General features: G+C 40.6%; 1 protein-coding gene across 3 annotated transcripts in view; it reads right to left on the minus strand.

Moving 5' to 3' along the window:
* plrg1 (pleiotropic regulator 1) overlaps positions 1 to 21,686 on the minus strand; it is a 106,843-nt gene that overhangs the window by 65,831 nt on the left and 19,326 nt on the right. For 2 of the 3 annotated variants that reach the window (XM_072255857.1, XM_072255859.1), the window contains exon 3: positions 1,361 to 1,494. The exons of the other annotated variant lie outside the window; for it this stretch is intronic. In XM_072255857.1, coding sequence (XP_072111958.1) covers positions 1,361 to 1,494 — 134 coding nt within the window. The remainder of the gene's footprint in view (positions 1 to 1,360; positions 1,495 to 21,686) is intronic. 3 annotated transcript variants of the gene reach the window in all.

Below are 21,686 nucleotides of genomic sequence, written 5' to 3' on the forward strand. Positions count from 1 at the left end.
ACTTAAAAAGGCTGAGGACTCGATCTGAGATATACCAGTCCGAGGCACCCGGGAGGCAACATACCATCTGGGAATCTCGTTCTTGCCCACAGAATCTCCTGTTTGTTCCCCTAACTAATGAATCCCCTATCACCACAGCAAGTCTCTTCTTCCCCCTTTCCCTTCTGAGTCATAGAGGCAGACTCAGTGCCAGGGACAGCTCCACATCCTCATCGCAGTTTGTGAGAAGCTGCAGCTGGATGCACTTCTCGCAGTTGTAGTTGTATATTTTGAACGTATCTACAATCATTTTGAATGTTGCAATGAAAATGAACATTAGGAGGATGCAATTATCAGGAGCATTGTATGAAGGCAGTCATTATCTGCACCACATATCTGCACTGATTTTGTTCATTTACAGTCAATCAGAAGAACATGACAGCATACACTGGGCGAATTGCTCCGTCAATAACCATTGGGAACTAATTCGCTGTTTTATCATATTGTAGTAGTATTAGTAGAGTTCTAATTTGTTCCGTATTTCATTTAAATACATAATTTGTTAGTTAAATAGCCGTTTGTCTTTTTATACCTTATGGAATTGCCACTGACAAGATATTCATATGCATATTCTTTAATCCGTATAGGTCACTGATGTTGTTTAGTGTATATTTGCAGATTGTGAACATCACTGGGAAGGGTGATATTTACTTCTCCTAGACGGTAAGAGATCACTTTACATTATCACAATATGTTGATACTCCCACTCTGTTGTTGCATACTGTTATAACAGGACTTTTAACCAACCTATTTATATTCATCTACTAAATATTGCTGTTATTGTTACATAATGATTGGCATACTAGTGTAGCCAGTTTCAGAACTACAATTTGAACACAAAATCCAAAACTTATTGGCCAAGCTTCATTAGTCATCTTTTGATTGTGCTCTGCACTGGACATGCTATGGAAGTAGTTGTTGAAATTCTCACACAAGGGAATCTATCCAATCCACCAACTCAGTGATTTCACTGAGTACCGGAGGACAACTGGGGGAGCGGGCTGAGGAGAAGAAACAACAATGTTGAGGTTTCTTTAATCATATGTGGTTTACGGGGGGTATTTTTAATTATTGTGTGATCACTAAACATTTTAAATATTGGTTTCTATTTTAATTTTCAAATATCTTTTAATATTTACCAAATTATGCCAAAATTAAAGTTCTGAAATCAATAATATAGAATCTTAAAAATCACCAGAGATTACACAAGAGAATCTAGATTCAACAGATAAAGACACTTGTATGAATTAATTACATAAATCAGAGAAAATAATAGAGGAATATGGAACAATGCAGATTATCTTTTGGTTTGAATACTTACCTTGATTTAGGCTATAATGTCCATGATTATAGGAATCAGACTGAGAACTTTTTTCTCTGATTTCTTTAAGTACAGGCATGTGAAGCACAGGACTGTACTCTGTTTGCAACTTCACATTCATCTTGAGCTTGTAACTGATCAATTACAAAAGGAACAAAACAGTGAATTCATACAAATTTCATCTGTCTCCATAGCACCTACACAATAGCATATCAGCAATGGCTTTGAATAAACAGAATGCAATTTACAATAAGTCATGAAATTCCCATTTTCTTTTACTATAATGCAGATGCCATTTTACATCTAACCTACATGAATTTTGGGGTGTGCAGGGAGGGGTAGCACCTCTGGTGAAGCTCACTCATCTTTGGTCCCCACTGGACACTCAGCTCTCACCTGTAGCTGCAAGTAGCTGTTTGCATGTGACAACGACCACACCCTCGTACACCGCTTCGACAGGTGGGCTGGACAAGGTGAAGGTAGCCGGCAACCTCATACCCCAGTGAAGCAGGGACATGCCTGCCTTAGCATGCAAAGTCAGCTCTGGCAGACTGGGTGGATGAGATCTACAGTGAGATCCAATGGCTAGGAAATGATACCACATTGCTCCATGGAGAGCTAAGGGCATAAAGACGTCATCATGGTCATCACTGCTACCAAGGAAGACCCCAGTTTGTGATGCTTGTTCGTACTACTCGACCCATACTTCTGAGGTCAAGAGAGCAGTAATGTCCAAATACAACAGCTTTTCCACTTTAAAGACCGCCCGCACTGTCATTGTTGAGACACGATGAATTCTGGCTTAAATTGTGATAAGCCAAATTTCCAATTTTTTCCCAATCAGAGAAAGAGGGAAGAGTTTAGCCCTGTCAGAGAACCTTAATCATCTCCTGCCTGTAACCCACCTACTCCCTTCACTGACTTTTACTCAAACTCCTTTTCCTTAATTATCCTTTTACTCACATGTAAAATATTTCAATTATATTTAACAAAGAAATTAAAGACTGAAAACATATTCATGACACATTTAACTGTGATTATTTTTATAGTACCTGAGTTACAATGTTAAAAATACTAAAGCACTGAACAAATATTTTGCATCAGTCTTCACTGTGGAAGACGCAAGCAGTATGCTGGAAGTTCTGAAGTCATGGAGTGTGAAGTTACTATTACCAGAGAGAAGGTTCTTGGGAAACTGAAAGGTCTGAAGGTAGATAAGTCACCTGGACCAGATGGTGTAAACCCCAAGGTACTGAGAGGTGGCTGAAGAGATTGAGGGGGCATTAGTAATGATATTTCAAAAACGACTAAATTCTGGAATGGTTCCAGAAGACTGGAAAATTGCAAACGTCACTCCACTCAAGATGGGAGAGGTAGAAGGAAGGAAATTCTCAGTGGCTGGGAAGATGTTGAAGTTGATAAATAAGGATGAGGTCAAATGATAAAATAGGCCATAGTCAGCATGGTTTCCTCAAGGGAAAATCTGGCCTGACAAATTTGTTGAAATACTTTGAAAAATTAACAAGCAGGATAGACAATGGAGAATCAGTTGATGTTGTGTACTTCGATTTTCAGTAGACCTTTGACAAGGTGTCACACGAGGCTGCTTAACAAGCTACGAGCCCATAGTATTACAGGAAAGATTCTAGCATGGATAAAGCAGTGGCTGATAGGCAGGAGGCAAAGAGTGGGAATAAACAGTGCCTTTTCTGGTTGGCTGCCGGTGATTAGTGGTGTTCCATAGGGGTCTGTGCTGGGACCGATTCTTTTTACATTATGTCAATGATTTGGATGATGGAATTGATGGCTTTGTTGCAAAGCTTGCGAAAATAGCTGGAGGGGTAGATAGTTTTGAGGAAGTGGAGAGGCTACAGTAGCATTTAGACAGATTAGGAGAGCCTGCAAAGAAGTGGCGGGATGGAATAGTGTTGGGAAGTGTATGGTCATGCACTTTGACAAAAGAAATTAAAGGGTTGACTACTTTCTAAATGGAGAGAAAATACAAGAAACTGAGACGCAAAGGTATTGTTGAGTTCTGATCATTTGCACTATGTAAGTATCTAGTATGCATGCATACTTTTCCTGTTATGTGCATGCGCATGGGAGGTGAAAGGTGAAATTGTGGGATGTAAAGGTCCTCCGGTAGTGAAGGTAGATGTTGAAAGTAAAGCTGTTTAAACAGAAGAAAAACCTGTCCTTGTTGTTTAGGCATTAACAGTGGTGGCAGAGAATGGTTTCCAATTATAGGATCCCACTGGCATTTGATGAGAGCAAGCCTTATGAAAGCTGGAGAAATAAAGCTGGAATATGGATGCATGCTACAGAACTGGAGAAGATGAAGCAAGCCTTGGCTGTTGCACTGTCACTTTCAGGAAGAACGAGAGACCGCGATGGGAATTTCAGTGGAAGACTTGAATGAAGATGATGGTATGAATACACTAATAAATACATGTGACTCAGTTTTCCTGAAGGAAGAATAGGATCAGATTTATGAGGCATATTCAGACTTTAAGAAAATTTATAGAGACAAATCTAAAAAATATGGCTGATTATGTTATTGATTTTGAACAAAAGTACAGTCGCATATAACCATATAACAATTACAGCACGGAAACAGGCCATCTCGGTCCTTCTAGTCCGTGCCGACCTCTTACAAAATGGAAGTTGGATATTATGTGTCTAGACATAAAAGACAGACAACTAGTATTAACTGCATGCACAAAACTTGTCATTACATCTATAAAATCAGCACTGAAGAAGATTTTTGGAGAAAAGGCCACTAAGACAACAGTCAGAATTAATTTGACTCAGGAAATGGCATACTTCACTGAGCAGAAACAAGAGTATAGCAAGTGTAGGTCCCAGAGGGACCAGACAAAGGTATCATTACCTGGCACAAATCCAATAAACAAGTACAGGAGATCAAAATGTGCGGTACGTCAAAGTATTTACCACTGGGCAAGAAACCGTCCTTACAGAACCAAACAAGTGAGGCTAACTGAAGAAAATAACAAATCTGAAGATGTAGAAGAGTGCCGTATCACATTATTTGTGAAGGAATCACTTACTAATGTAGGGAATTTGATGACAGAATCTCTAGGATCTGTTATTGATACAGCATGTACACATACAGTGCGTAGAGAAAAACAGCTTGGAAGCTATGCAAGTGAACAAAACCAGAATGAAGTGCAGAAACTGATGAACACAGTTTGCCCCGTTAATCCGTCAAATACAAGATCTATCGAAAATATCAGAATTGATAAGGTGGGGGGGGGACAAGAATGGGGAAAAAGAATGGAGATAAAAAAAAGCATCACTGCGGAGTCTATGGAAGAGAGAGGTACAACAAGCGGCTCTCCTACACATGTGCGTGGTGGTGAAGCTGACGCTGGGCCTCACTCAGGTGAAGCGGTAAATATGATAAAGATTGTGGAGGAGATAAGGGAAGTCCAAAAATATATAAGACAGCAACTAAATGATATAAAGTCAGAGCTCGCCAACGTCAATCAGAAAATAATGACAGTAGAGACACGAATTGAGAAGGTGGAAGATCGCGTGCAAAGCATGGAACAGATACTAAGTAAGACAATAAAAATATTATATCAACAGGAGGCTTGACCAGGAGGGAAGATCGCGACGGAAAAATATCAGGATTCATAATGTTCCTGAAGGAGCAGAAGGGCTGTTGATGATGGAGATTGTAGAAAAGTTGCTGCGGGAAGCACTGGAGATGAAGATTGAAATTGAGAGGGCACATAGTGCACTCGTCCCGAGGCCTTCTGGAGACAGAGAAAGTAAGCTGCGCTCAGTAGTACTTAGATTCCTTCAATTCAAGAGCAAGGCAGAGATTCTACGAAGGGCCTGGGGAAAGAAGAGTGTGTTTTGGAAGGGGAAGTTAATATACTTCGATCAAGATTACCCCCCAGCAGTCCTACAGAAACGGAAGGAATATTCCAAAACGAAACGAATATTAAAGCAAGAAAAGATTAAATTCCAAACCCCGTACCCTGCTAAACTGAGGGTGTTTTACAAAGGAGGGATACAGCTATATCAGACGGTGGAAGAAGTGACTGCAGACATGAACAACAGAGGGTTGCCCGTTAGAGTGGTCAGACTGAGGGAAAGCCTGGCTGAGTAGTTATCCCGATCTGCTTGAGAAATAGTAAGAGAACTGAGAAAGCAGCTAACTTTAAAAGTGCTGATAAACTAAACGGAAGCAAAAATAGACGGTGATATACCTATCTCGAGAAATACGTATAATGTGGATTTTATATTACTCAATTTTTTTAATTTATTCATTCACTTCTTTTTCCCCTCCTAAATGAGAATATATATATGGGAGGAATACACAGGGAAATCATTTCTGTGTAATGGACATAGATTTTTTTTTACTTACTTTTATAGGTACTGCAGTGGGGGCACTCAACTCACAGGCAGGAGGGGCATCTAGAGACCCCAGCCTTGGAATCACACCTTCGTTACTTTTTTTAAAATGATTTGCATTTCTTGGCTCTTATTTGTTCAGGGAGTGGATCGATTAAGTTATATTCTGCAAATTTCAATTATATACTAACAGATAAATACACATGGCTAAGGACAAAATTAAAATTCATTTCTTTTAATGTCAATGGGCTGTTAAATCCAATCAAACTGAGTAAAATTCTATCAAAAATGAAAAAGAACAGGAAATATTTACAGAAAACTCACAAGTGATAATCAGCACGGAAAATTAAAGAGAATGGGCTTCACTAATTTGTTTTTCTCCTCATATAAATCAGGACATAGAAGAGGAGTTGCTATTCTCATCTCAAGCAAGCTAAATTTTGAAAAAGCATTCGAAATGGCAGATAAGGAGGGCAGATATTTTCTGGTAAGGGGAAATACAGACGGAAATCCAGTTATGAAACAAAAGCCCTTACATAAGAAAGTTAACACTCTTTTTGAGGATGTTGGTCTAATTGATATATGGAGGGGCCTTTACCCCGACAGAAGGGATTAAACTTATTATTCTGCCCCTCATTCTGTATATACAAGAATAGACTATTTCATAACATTTTGAAAAGGCAACAACAAAATAATCACCTGTGGAATTGGGACAATAGATTAAGTGACCATGCACCTATATATTTATCTGTTGATTTTGACCTACAACCAACGAATACTATTTGGAAACTAAATTCAAGTCTACTCAAAGATCCCTATTTTAAGGAACAAATTAAAAAAGAAATTGGTCTTTACTTAGATTTCAACGGTAATGGAGAGGTTTCACCTCCCATTCAATGGGATACTCTGAAGGCTGTCTTAAGAGGGAAAATTATAGTGATATCTTCATATAAGAAAAAAAAGGAACAAAACATTCGGTGAGTTACAAAATAAGCTGAAGGAACCAGAAAAAAACAAATTGGGTGTGGCACAGGATACATGAGGAAATTTTAAAAATTAGGAATGAAAATAATAGTTTGGCTACACAAGAAAGTAGAAAAACTTTAATGTTTCTGAAACAGAGACACTATGAAAGTGGATCTAAATCTATGAAAGTACTGGGGTGGAAACTGAAAAAAAAATAGCAGAAAATACAATTCATAGAATTAGGGATCCAAGAACAAAAGTGATAAAAAGTAAGCTAAGTGAAATTTAAGAAGCTTTTGAAATGTTTTACAAAACTCTATATTCCAAAGTTCCAGGGGGAAGCATAACACAAATTGACACTTACCTGAATTCTTTAGTTACTCACTTTAAGCAAAGAACAAAATAGAACAATGACTGCTGACATAACTGAAGCTGAACTAAAAACTGCAATTAGTGGGCTTCAATTAAGCAAGTTGCCAGGATCAGATGGATATACGGCAGAGTGGTATAAAGAATTTAGAAATGAGTTAATTCCTGTTTTACTCCCCACACTGAACTGGTGGGCGCAAATGCCACCTAGCTGGAAGGAGGCGATAATCTCAGCTATACCGAAAGAAGGCAAGGATAAAATGGAATGTGGGTCGCTTAGACCAATATCTGTTCTTAATGTGGATTATAGAATATTTACCTCCATCACGGCCAAATGATTAGAAGAGTTTCTATCCACACTGATACATAATCAGACAGGTTTTATACAACAACGCCAAACACAAGACAATATACGAAGGACATTTCACACTATGGATCATACAAAAAAAATGAAATTGAAGCAATAGTGATAAGCGTGGACGCTGAAAAGGCACTTGATTCAGTTAATTGGAATTTTCTTTACAGAGTTTTACATAGATTTGGTCTACATGACACAATTCTTAAAAACTGTGAAGGCACTATATGACAATCCTACTGCTAGGATTAAAATCAATGGATGCTTATCTAATAGTTTTACCCTAGAAAGGGGCATGAGACAGGGTTATGCATGGTCACCGCTGCTCTTTGCATTATATCTGGAACCATTAGCTCAATACATCAGACAATGAAGCTATCAGGGGAATTACTATTAAAATATTGGATCTCCTGTTAGGAAACGAGTTAGAACAAGTGACGGAAGTGTGTGCAGGGGAGCACTTTGGTTCCAGTGATCATAACACTATTATTTTCAACTTGATCATGGATAAGGATAGATCTGGTCCTAGGGTTGGGGTTCTGAACTGGAAGAAGGCCAAATTTGAAGAAATGAGAAAGGATCTAAAAAGTGTGGATTGGGACAGGTTGTTCTCTGGCAAGAATGTGATCGGTAAGTGGGAAGCCTTCAAAGGAGAAATTTTGAGAGTGCAGAGCTTGTATGTTCCTGTCAGGATTAAAGGCAAAGTGAATAGGAATAAGGAATCTTGGTTCTCAAGGGATATTGCAAATCTGATAAAGAAGAAGAGAGAGTTATATGACATGTACAGGAAACAGGGAGCAAATAAGGTGCGTGAGGAGTATAAAAAGTGCAAAAAAATTACTTAAGAAACAAATCAGGAGGGTTAAAAGAAGACATGAGGTTGCCTTGGGAGTCAAAGTGAAGGATAATCCAAAGAGCTTTTACAGGTATATTAAGAATAAAGGATTGTAAGGGATAAAATTGGTCCTCTTGAAGATCAGAGTGGTTGGCTACGTGCGGAACCAAAAGAAATGGGGAGACCTTAAACGGGTTTTTGGCATCTGTATTTACTAGAAACTGGCATGAAGTCTATGGAACTAAGGGAAACAAGTAGTGAGATCATGGAAACTGTACAGATTGAAAAGGAGGAGGTACTTGCTATCTTGAGGCAAATTAAAGTGGATAAATCCCCAGGACCTGACAGGGTATTCCCTCGGACCTTGAAGGAGACTAGCATTGAAATTGCAGGGGCCCTGGCAGATATATTTAAAATGTTCGTGTCTACGGGTGAGGTGCCGGAGGATTGGAGAGTAGCTCATGTTGCTCCGTTGTTTAAAAAAGGATCGAAAAGTAATCCGGGAAATTATAGGCCAGTAAATTTGACATCAGTAGTGGATAAGTTATTGGAGGGAGTACTAAGAGACAGAACCTACAAGCATTTGGATAGACAGGGACTTATTAGAAAGAGTCAACATGGCTTTGTGTGTGGTAGGTCATGTTTGATCAATCACTTGCAGTTTTTCGAGGTGGTTACCAGGAAAGTGGATGAAGGGAAGGCAGTGGATGTTGTCTACATGGACTTCAGTAAGGCCTTTGACAAGGTCCCGCATGGGAGGTTAGTTAGGAAAATTCAGTCGCTAGGTATACATGGAAAGGTGGTAAATTGGATTAGACATTGGCTCAATGGAAGAAGCCAAAGAGTGGTAGTAGAGAATTGCTTCTCAGAGTGGAGACCTGTGACTAGTAGTGTGCCACAGGGATCAGTGCTGGGTCCATTGTTATTTGTCATCTATGTCAATGATCTGGATGATAATGTGGTAAATTGGATCAGCAAATTTGCTGATGATACAAAGACTGGAGGTGTAGTGGACAGTAAGGAAGGTTTTCAGGGTCTGCAGAGGGACTTGGACCAGCTGGAAAAAAGGGCTGAAAAATGCCAGATGGAGTTTAATACAGACAAGTGTGAGGTATTGCACGTTGGAAGGACAAACCAACGTAGAACATACAGGGTTAATGGTAAGGCACTGAGGAGTGCAGTAGAACAGAAGGATCTGGGAATACAGATAAAAAAATTCCTTCAAAGTGGCGTCACAGGTAGATAGGGTTGTAAAGAGAGCTTTTGGTACATTGGTCTTTATTAATCAAAGTATTGAGTATAAGAGCTGGAATGTTATGATGAGGTTGAATAAGGCATTGGTGAGGCCGAATCTGGAGTATTGTGTTCAGTTTTGGTCACCAAATTACAGGAAGGATATTAATATGGTTGAAAGAGTGCAGAGAAGGTTTACAAGGATGTTGCTGGGACTTGAGAAACTCAGTTACAGAGAAAGGTTGAATAGGTTAGGACTTTATTCCCTGGAGCGTAGAAGAATGTGGTATATAAAATTATGATGGGTATAGATAGAGTGAATGCAAGCAGGTTTTTTCCGCTGAGGCAAGGGGAGAAAAAAACCAGAGGACATGGGTTAAGGGTGAGGGGGGAAAAGTTTAAAGGGAACATCAGGGGGAGCTTCTTCACACAGAGAGTGGTGGGAGTATGGAATGAGCTGCCAGACGAGGTGCTAAATGCAGGTTCTTTTTTAATATTTAAGAATAAATTGGACAGATACATGGATGGGAGGTGTATGGAGGGATATGGTCCGTGTACAGGTCAGTTGGACTAGGCAGAAAATAGTTCGGTACAGCCAAGAAGGGCCGAAAGGCCTGTTTCTGTGCTGTAGTTTTCTATGGTTTCTATGGTTTTCTAAAGGGACAGAGCATAAATTGGCCTGTTACACGGATGACATTTTGGTCTAACATACTCTTTACCTAAATTGATGCAATCCTTTGAACAATATGGCCAATTATCAGGATACAAGAGCAACATAGATAAAACCCAACTAGAAATTGAAAGTAGATATCCTTGGGCATGGCAAACAGAGTCTGTCAAATATTTGGGCATCATTATGCCAAAAGATTTGGCAAAATTATCAGAATGCAATTATCAGCCTATATATAAAAAAATTAAAGAAGATATAACAAGGTGGAACCTAATTCCTTTTCTTGGTCTCAGTTCAAGGATTGAATCTATTAAAATGAATATACTGCCCAGACCACTATACCTCTTTTAGACCCTACCAACAGAGATGAACCAAAATCAATTCAATGAATGGAACAAGATGCTATCAAGATATATATGGCAAGGTAAAAGGCCTAGGGTTTGTCTCAAAACTTTGCAATTAACCAAGGAAAAGGGGGGATGGGGCCTACCTTCTTAGAGATTATTATTTTGCAGCGCAGTTGAGAGCTGTGATATGCTGCTCCAACCCATCATATGGCGCTCAATGGAAAACCATTGGGAAGAGGATACTTTCCATCCCCATACAGGCAATTTTGGCTGATAACCACCTACAAGGTTACATAATACGCAATAGAAAGGAAGGACATAAGCCGGGAAGATGTGGAATCGATATGGGTAGAGCTGCATGACACTAAGGGGCAGAAAACGCTCGTGGGAGTTGTGTACAGGCCACCTAACAGTAGTAGTGAGGTCGGAGATGGTATTAAACAGGAAATTAGAAATGTGTGCAATAAAGGAACAGCAGTTACAATGGGTGACTTCAATCTACATGTAGATTGGGTGAACCAAATTGGTAAAGGTGCTGAGGAAGAGGATTTCTTGGAATGTATGCGGGATGGTTTTTTGAACCAACATGTTGAGGAACCAACTAGAGAGCAGGCTATTCCAGACTGAGTTTTGAGCAATGAGGAAGGGTTAATTAGCAATCTTGTCGTGAGAGGCCCCTTGGGTAAGAGTGACCATAATATGGTGGAATTCTTCATTAAGATGGAGAGTGACATAGTTAATTCAGAAACAAAGGTTCTGAACTTAAAGAGGGGTAACTTTGAAGGTATGAGACATGAATTAGCTAAGATAGACTGGCAAATGACACTTAAAGGATTGACGGTGGATATGCAATGGCAAGCATTTAAGGATTGCATGGATGAACTACAAAAATTGTTCATCCCAGTTTGGCAAAAGAATAAATCAAGGAAGGTAGTGCACCCGTGGCTGACAAGAGAAATTAGGGATAGTATCAATTCCAAAGAAGAAGCATACAAATTAGCCAGAAAAAGTGGCTCACCTGAGGACTGGGAGAAATTCAGAGTTCAGCAGAGGAGGACAAAGGGCTTAATTAGGAAGGGGAAAAAAGATTATGAAAGAAAACTGGCAGGGAACATAAAAACTGACTGTAAAAGCTTTTATAGATATGTAAAAAGGAAAAGACTGGTAAAGACAAATGTAGGTCCCCTACAGACCGAAACAGGTGAATTGATTATGGGGAGCAAGGACATGGCAGACCAATTGAATAATTACTTTGGTTCTGTCTTCACTAAGGAGGACATAAATAATCTTCCAGAAATAGTAGGGGACAGAGGGTCCAGTGAGATGGAGGAACTGAGCGAAATACATGTTAGTAGGGAAGTGGTGTTGGGTAAATTGAAGGGATTAGAGGCAGATAAATCCCCAGGGCCAGATGGTCTGCATCCCAGAGTGCTTAAGGAAGTAGCCCAAGAAATAGTGGATGCATTAGTGATAATTTTTCAAAACTCGTTAGATTCTGGACTAGTTCCTGAGGATTGGAGGGTGGCTAATGTAACCTCACTTTTTAAAAAAGGAGGGAGAGAGAAACCGGGGAATTATAGACCGGTTAGCCTAACGTCGGTGGTGGGGAAACTGCTGGAGTCAGTTATCAAAGATGTAATAACAGCACATTTGGAAAGCGATGAAATCATCGGACAAAGTCAGCATGGATTTGTGAAAGGAAAATCATGTCTGACGAATCTCATAGAATTTTTTGAGGATGTAACTAGTAGAGTGGATAGGGGAGAACCAGTGGATGTGGTATATTTGGATTTTCAAAAGGCTTTAGACAAGGTCCCACACAGGAGATTAGTGTGCAAACTTAAAGCACCCAGTATTGGGAGTAAGGTATTGATGTGGATAGAGAATTGGTTAGCAGACAGGAAGCAAAGAGTGGACCTTTTCAGAATGGCAGGCAGTGACTAGTGGGGTACCGCAAGGCTCAGTGCTGGGACCCCAGTTGTTTACAATATATATTAATGACTTGGATGAGGGAATTAAATGCAGCACCTCCAAGTTTGCGGATGACACGAAGCTGGGCAGAAGTGTTAGCTGTGAGGAGGATGCTACGAGGATGCAGGGTGACTTGGATAGGTTGGGTGAGTGGGCAAATTCGTGGCACATGCAATTTAATGTGGATAAATGTGAAGTTATCCACTTTGGTGGCAAAAATAGGAAAACAGATTATTATCTGAATGGTGGCCGATTAGGAAAAGGGGAGGCGCAACGAGACCTGGGTGTCATTATACACCAGTCATTGAAAGTGGGCATGCAGGTACAGCAGGCAGTGAAAAAGGCGAATGGTATGCTGGCATTTATAGCGAGAGGATTCGAGTACAGGAGCAGGGAGGTACTACTGCAGTTGTACAAGGCTTTGGTGAGACCACACCTGGAGTATTGTGTGCAGTTTTGGTCCCCTAATCTGAGGAAAGACATCCTTGCCATAGAGGGAGTACAAAGAAGGTTCACCAGATTGATTCCTGGGATGGTGGGCTTTCATATGAAGAAAGACTGGATGAACTGGGCTTGTACTCGTTGGAATTTAGAAGATCGAAGGGGGATCTGATTGAAACGTATAAAATCCTAAAGGGATTGGACAGGCTAGATGCAGGAAGATTGTTCCTGATGTTGGGGAAGTCCAGAACGAGGGGTCACAGTGTGAGGATAAAGGAGAAGCCTTTTAGGACCGAGATTAGGAAAAACTTCTTCACACAGAGAGTGGTGAATCTGTGGAATTCTCTGCCACAGGAAACAGTTGAGGCCAGTTCATTGGCTATATTTAAGAGGGAGTTAGATATGGCCCCTGTGGCTACGGGGATCAGGGGGTATGAAGGGAAGGCTGGTGCAGGGTTCTGAGTTGGATGATCAGCCATGATCATAATAAATGGCGGTGCAGGCTCGAAGGGCCGAATGGTCTACTCCTGCACCTATTTTCTATGTTTCTATAAATACTATTGATAAACCATGGGTGAAATGGACTCTTAAAATATGGAAAACTATTATGAAAGAATATAAACTAGAGAGAGACATTGCAATTCTTAAATGGTGTGCATATGACTTGGATTTTATGCCGAATAAATTGGATGCTACTGGACAGCTAAAGGAATAACAGCTATTTGCAATATAATGAAAGAAGGAATACTGTTCAGTTTTGAAACGCTCGAAGAGAAACACTTATTAGAAAAACAAGACTTTTATTGGTATTTACAGATGCCACAGTATGTTAATAGGAGGGTTACAAATGTAACCAAAGCAAGTACATGTCTGGTAGAGCTATTTAGAAAAGCATATAATTCAGCCAACGGTAGTAGAATCAGTTCAAGCGTGTATAAGGGTTTGTCAAATCTTAAAACACATTTGACTTCATACATTAAAACAAAACGGGAGAAGGAATGAGGGATAATAATATCTGAGGAAGAATGGACAATAATATGGAGGTATCAATGGAAGTGTACCAGTTCACAGAAATGGAGGGAGTTCGGGTGGAAAAACTTGATTCAGGTATTTTATTACACCCTCTCAGAAATCCCATTATGATAGTAACCTCCCTGTTTGCTGGAGAAATTGTGGAAATCAAAATGCCAACCATATTTTCTGGGAATGCCCCATTATCAAAGACTATTAGAGAGAGATACATAATGCCCTACAAGACATCTTTAAATGTGAAATACCCTTAGAGAGTAAGACCATATATTTTGGGTATATACCTCAAGAATGTTTGAAAAGAGATAAATATTTAACAAATATACTGCTGGTGGCTGATAAAAAAAAAACAGACCCTTACCAGGAAATGGTTATCACAGGACAGCCCAACTTTAAATGTATGGATGGAAATTAGAATGGACATTTACAAAATGGAGAAGATAACAGCATCTGTTAATCATAAGTTGGAACAATTTGATTCATACTGGGGAAAAAATGGTTTAACTACATAACACCTCATTGGCCTAATTTTATTCTCACAAGTCAATGAATATGTTGTTAAAATAAAAGCTCACCCCCTACTTTGTACATAGTTTTCTTGTTTCGATTGCTCTTTTTTCCTCTCCTTTCTATAAATGTATGCCTCAGATAAATATTACGTGGAGATTTGTGACAAATATGATTATATGATATATACATACACACACACACATATACAGAATCTGAAATAAATCTTATGGAAATGTTTGTCTGATGATGAACTTCAATAAAAAATAAATTACAAAAAAAACAAACAGAGGTGGTACCAGTGAAAATTCCATTACTCTTGAGTAGGTAGGCACGTCGCACCCGGAGTTTCTCCGGTTAGCGGACTATTTCCCTCCACGCCTCTCTGACATAGTGGGGAATTGCGTACGAGGCAAGTTACTGCAGTGGTTTGCCATCGCCTTCTGCTGGGTGAGTTTACAAAGAGATCACCAGCTCGTAACCCAGCACGAATGGCAAGCGTGCAGGGGAGCCGGCTGGCTGGATTCGAACCCGGGACCTTTCGTCCCGAAGTCCGACGCTGATGCCACTACGCCACCAGCCAGGTTAACTCTTGAGTAAACCTCCCTAAAGAAAGCAAGAGCTGTACTGGATATGGAGAACGACCAAACAACAATGTTTCAATACCAGTGTCTCTTGAGCTCACCAGCTCAGGAGATTACCTGTGTGAACAGTCTAGATCAGGGGTTGGCAACCTTTTTGCCTCTGTGGGCTGGATTACATATTAATGAGCGGACGGTGGACCAGATAAATGCCGTAAAAAACTTGAAATATAGGAATTACCCATTTAAATACATCTAGTTATGTTTTGCCTCAAATTAATGTATGCTAGAAAATCATTTGTGCTTAACCAAGGATGCCAATTAGTAATCAAAGAACTCAGTTTAGTTGCAATTTATTTCAATCAAGGCATCTTTTAAAAGGACACAAAGAATCTTTAAACATAAAACGTATGAACATGATACATTGAATGGTGGTAAATTAAATATAATAAAAAAGAAAATTTTAATACAAACAGTCGATAATCAATGTGAAACTTGATGCTGTTTATTGCTTGAAAGCTTCTCAATATTGGGTGTCAAACTTGTTGATGCCAAGAGCAAGACATTATCCAGATGGGCATCACTGAATCTTGTTCTCAAATGGTTCTTGCTGTGCTTCATTTTTGAAAATAATTGCTCACACAGATAAGTGCTGCCAAGCAATGCCTTCTTTTCTGCATGGTCCACTAAGTTAGGATACTTCCCACTTGGATGAATATATTTTCTATACAAGTCAAGCTCTGACACATCTTCAGAATGAAATTTCCATCTCAGTATGTCATCACACTGCATATCAATCAATTCAATTTGAAAAATTTCTGATGCAGTGTCCACTTCCACATCAAATGGAGTAGCAAACAGCTTGAACTCATTTGCATGCAAGCGAAAATCAGCAAAACGAGATGAAAACTCTTTTCTCAATTCTTGGACCACATTTACAAAAATGCCTGGATCTTGTGCTTTACTTTTTTTGAAAAGTGGGAAAATATGCACAATTTCATTTTTGAAGCTGGTACTCCCACAATTGCAGCTTTCTTTCCACTATGGCGGGTCTCGTAATATCACCTGATATTTGCCACCTTCTTCACAGCAACATTTTCTAGGCAAATGAGACAAACTGATTTCCCAGCTTGCTCAATGAAGAAGTAATCTAGTGTCCAAGTGTCTTGGAAATTTCTGCACTCAGTGTCTACCTTCCTGCGTTCTGCATTCATTGCCATTGGAGTTTTTTTTCTTCGATTTTATTTCCAAACGCAAGTTATTCAACAAGTATCATAGCACATGTAAATATCTGGATGTTTAGCGTGGATTTCTTGTTAAAACACAACGACACTGTTTTTGTTTACAAATTTGAACGATCCCATCTGAAAACCTGCGCGTGTATGGAGAGTCTCTAACAAGATAGTCCGTCTTCCCATCATTTGTAAAAACCAGTGTTTGGTTTGGAACAAAACGGAACCTGGGGCCAGTGTAACAAGACACCATGCATGTCCATCAGTGTGGTCGCATGAAACACTCAAGAATAAGGAAAAATCGCTCGTGGGCCGGATTAGCATAGTATCCCGATATTTGCTTGCGGGCCAGTCAAAATACCTTCGTGGTCCGGATTTGGCCCGGGGCTGTAGGTTGCCTACCTCTGGTCTAGATAAAGACACTACTGAGAACCGATGTGAGAATGAAGAACTGTCCTTCATTCTCAGTTGACTGAATCAAAGAAGTGCCAAAATGCTGGCATTGCATCACTGGAATATGCAGAAGAAGCTAAGAAGAAGCGACAGAAAGACATGGAGTTCTTAACTCAGCACTTTGAATAGAAAGCATCAGCCTATGGTAAACTGGAAAAAACCAAGAACCGTCTGAAGCAACAGTTGGACGATGTAATTGTGGGCCTGGACCACCTATGGCAGACTGTTTCTGATCTTGAAAAGAAACACAAGAAATTTGACCAATTGCTGGCTGAAGCAAAAAACACTTCCTTAAAGAACAAAGAATGGCAGGATCAGGCACAGGCTGAACATGTTAGAGACCTTGTCACTGACTCGTGACCAGAAGACACAGCCTCAGAATAGATAGATGTCCTTTTAGAACAAGAGATGAGGAGGAATTTTATTAGCCAGAGAGTGGTGAATATGTGCAATTCTTTGCCACAGGCAGCTGTGGAGATCAAGTCTTTCAGCATATATAAGGCAGAGGTTCATAGATTCTTGACTGGTCATGGCATGAAGAGATACAAGAAGGATGGAGATTGGGGCTGGGAGGAAAATTGGATCAACTGTGATGAAATGGTGGAGCAGACCCTGTGGACCAAAAGGTCTAATTCTGCTCCTATAATTTATAGAACATAGAACATGGAACAGTACAGCACAGTACAGGCCCTTCGGCCCACAATGTTGTGACGACCCTCAAACCCTGCCTCCCATATAAACCCCCACCTTAAATTCCTCCATATACTTGTCCAGTAGTCTCTTAAATTTCATTAGTATATCTGCCTCCACCACTGACTCAGGCAGTGTATTCCATACACCAACCACTCTCTGGGTAAAAAACCTTCCTCTAATATCCCCCTTGAATTTCCCACCCTTTACCATAAAGCCATGTCCTCTTGTATTGAGCAGAGGTGCCCTGGGGAAGAGGCGCTAGCTGTCCACTCCATCTATTCCTCTTAATATCTTGTATACCTCTATCATGTCTCCTCTCATTCTCCTTCTCTCCAGAGAGTAAAGCCCAAGCTCCCTTAATCTCTGATCATAATGCACACTCTCTAAACCAGGCAGCATCCTGGTAAATCTCCTCTGTACCCTTTCCAATGCTTCCACATCCTTCCTATAGTGAGGCGACCAGAACTGGACACAGTACTCCAAGTGTGGCCTAACCAGAGTCTTAAAGAGCTTCATCATTACCCCGCGACTCTTAAACTCTATCCCTCGACTTATGAAAGCTAACACCCCATAAGCTTTCTTAACTACTCTATCTACCTGTGAGGCAATTTTCAGGGATCTGTGGACATATATCGCCAGATCCCTCTGCTCCTCCACACTTCCAAGTATCCTGCCATTTACTTTGTACTCTGCCTTGGAGTTTGTCCTTCCAAAGTGTACCACCTCACACTTCTCCGGGTTGAACTCCATCTGCCACTTCTCAGCCCACTTCTGCATCTTATCAATGTCTCTCTGCAATCTGCGACAATCCTCTACACTATGCACAACACCACCAACTTTTGTGTCGTCTGCAAACTTGCCAACCCACCCTTCTACCCCGACATCCAGGTCATTAATAAAAATCACAAAAAGTAGAGGTCCCAGAATCAATCCTTGTGGGACACCAATAGTCACAACCCTCCAATCCGAATGTACTCCCTCCATCACGACCCTCTGCTTTCTGCAGGCAAGCCAATTCTGAATCCACCTGGCCAAACTTCCCTGGATCCCATGCCTTCTGACTTTCTGAATAAGCCTACTGTGTGGAGCCTTGTCAAATGCCTTATTAGAATCCATGTAGATCACATCTACTGCACTACCCTCATCTATGTGCCTGGTCACCTACTCAAAGAACTCTATCAAGCTTGTTAGAGATGATCTGCCCTTCACAAAGCCATGCTTTATAGTCTCCTTCAATAACCTGAGGTCAATCCTATCATGCCACTGGGGACATCCACCTTAATACTCTTTACGAAGTCCAACACTTACTTTTCCTCGACCTCTAAACTCCCTAACATATTTATAAAAAAGAGGTGACATGGGGTCAGAGAATGTTAAATCTTTGTGGGTGGAGATAAGAAACTGCAAGGGTAAAAAATGCAACGCGGGAATCATATATAGGTCTCTAAATAGTAGCCAAGATGTGGGGTTGAGATTGCAAAGGGAGCTGGAAAAGACATGTAAAAAGGGTAATGTCACAATTGCAATGGGGGACTTCAATATGCAAGGGGATTGGGAAAATCAGGTTGGTGTCGGATCACAAGATAGGGAATTTGTTGAATGCCTTTTGTGAGATGGCATTTTACAGAGGCTTTTGCTTGAGTCTACTCGGAAAAGCTATCTCAGATTGGGCGTTGTGTAATAATCCAGATCTTATTAGGAAGCTTAATGTTTTTAGACAATAGGTGCAGGAGTAGGCTATTCGGTCCTTCGAGCCAGCACCGCCATTCACTGTGATCAGGGCTGATCATCCACAATCAGTACCCTATTCCTGCCTTCTCCCCGTATCCCTTGATTCCGCTATCTTTAAGAGCTCTAACTCTTTCTTGAAAGAATCCAGAGAAGTGGCCTCCACTGCTTTCTGAGGGAAAGCATTCCACAGATCCACAACTCTCTGGGTGAAAATGTTTTTCCTTAACTCCGTTCTAAATGGCCTACCCCTTATTCTTAAACTGTGGCCTCTGGTTCTGGACTCCCCAAACATCGGAAACATGTTTCCTGCTTCTAGCGTGTCCAATCCTTTAATAATCTTATATGATTCAATCAGATTCCCTCCCATCCTTCTAAATTCCAGTGTATACAAGCCCAGTCGCTCCAATCTTTCAACATATGACATTCCCGCCATCCCTGGAATTAACCCAGTGAACCTACACTTCACTCCCTCCATAGCAAGAATGTCCTTCCTCAAATTTGGAGACCAAAACTGCACACAATACTCCAGGTGTGGTCTCACCAGGGCCTTGTACAACTGCAGAAGGACCTCTTTGCTCCTATACTCAACTCTCCTTGTAATGAAGGCCAACATGCCATTAGCTTTCTTCACTCCCTGCTGTACCTGTATGCTTACTTTCAGTGACTGATGAACAAGGACACCCAGATCTCATTGTACTTCCCCTTTTCCTAACTTGAAACCATTCAGATAGTAATCTGCCTTCCTGTTCTTGCCACCAAAATGGATAAACTCACATTTATGCACATTAAACTGCATCTGCCCACTCACCCAACCTGTCCAAGTCACCCTGCATTCTCATAACATCCTCCTCACATTTCACACTGTCACCCGGCTTTGTGTCATCTGCAAATTTGCTAATGTTACTTTTAATCCCTTCATCTAAATCATTAATGTGTATTGTAAAGAGCTACAGTCCCAGCACCGAGCCTTGCGGTACCCCACTAGTCACTGCCTGTCATTCTGAAAAGGACCCATTAATCCCTACTCTTTGTTTCCAGTCTGCCAACCAATTTTCTATCCATGTCAGTACCCTACCCCCAATACCATGTGCTCTAAATTTGCCCACTAACCTCCTATGTGGGACCTTATCAAAGACTTTCTGAAAGTCCAGGTACACTATATCCATTGGCTTTCCCATGTCCATTTTCACAGTTACATCCTCAAAAAATTCCAAAAGACTAGTCAAGCATGATTTCCCCTTCGTAAATCCATGCTGACTTGGATCTATCCTGCTACTGCTATCCAAATGTGCCGGTATTTCATCTTTTATAATTAAGGAAACCTAAGGAGGCAGTGATCAAAATATGATTGAATTCATACTGCAGTTTGAGAGGGAGAAGCATATCTCACATGGAGGTCAAGTCTTTAAGCATATTGCACAATGGAATAAAGGGAATTACAGAGGCATGAGAGAGGAGCTTGCCCAGGTGGATTGGAGGAGGATACTGGCAGGGATGACCACAGAGCAGAGATGGCTAAAGTTTCTGGGAATAGTTCACAAGGCAGAGGAAGAAGTTCTCAGATGGCAGGGGTAGGCAACTATAGCTGATAAAGGAAGTTAAAAGAAAAAATATTGGTTAAGACAAATGTAGGTCCCTTACAGTCAGAAACAGGTAAATTGATCATGGGGAACAAGGACATGGCAGACCAATTGAATAGCTACTTTGGTTCTGTCTTCACTAAGGAGGACATAAATAATCTTCCGGAAATAGTAGGGGACAGAGAGTCTAGTGAGATGGAGGAACAGAGGGAAATACATGTTCGTAGGGAAGTGGTGTTAGGTAAATTGAATGGGTTAAAGGCAGATAAATCCCCAGGGCCAGATGGTCTGCATCCCAGAGTGCTTAAGGAAGTAGCCCAAGAAATAGTGGATGCACTAGTGATAATTTTTCAAAACTCTTTAGATTCTGAATTAGTTCCTAAGGATTGGAGGGTGGCTAATGTAAACCCGTTTTTTTAAAAAAGGAGGGAGAGAGAAACCGGGGGATTATAGACCAGTTAGCCTGACATCAGTGGTGGGGAAAATGCTAGTCAGTTATCAAAGATGTGATAACAGTACATTTGGAAAGCGGTGAATTCATACGACAAAGTCAGCATGGATTTGTGAAAGTCATGTCTGACGAATTTTTTGAGGATGTAACTATTAGAGTGGATAGGGGAGAACCAGTGGATGTGGTATATTTGGATTTTCAAAAGGCTTTTGACAAGGTCCCACACAGGAGATTAGTGTGCAAACTTAAAGCACACGGTATTGGGGGTATGGTATTGATGTGGATAGAGAATTGGTTGGCAGACAGGAAGCAAAGAGTGGGAATAAACGGGACCTTTTCAGAATGGCAGGCAGTGACTAGTGGGGTACCGCAAGGCTCAGTGCTGGGACCCCAGTTGTTTACAATACATATTAATGACTTAGACGAGGGAATTAAATGCAGCATCTCCAAGTTTGCGGATGACACGAAGCTGGGCGGCAGTGTTAGCTGTGAGGAGGAT

Source organism: Mobula birostris, chromosome 4, assembly GCF_030028105.1.
Source record: "Mobula birostris isolate sMobBir1 chromosome 4, sMobBir1.hap1, whole genome shotgun sequence".
Taxonomy (NCBI): Eukaryota; Metazoa; Chordata; class Chondrichthyes; order Myliobatiformes; family Myliobatidae; genus Mobula; species Mobula birostris.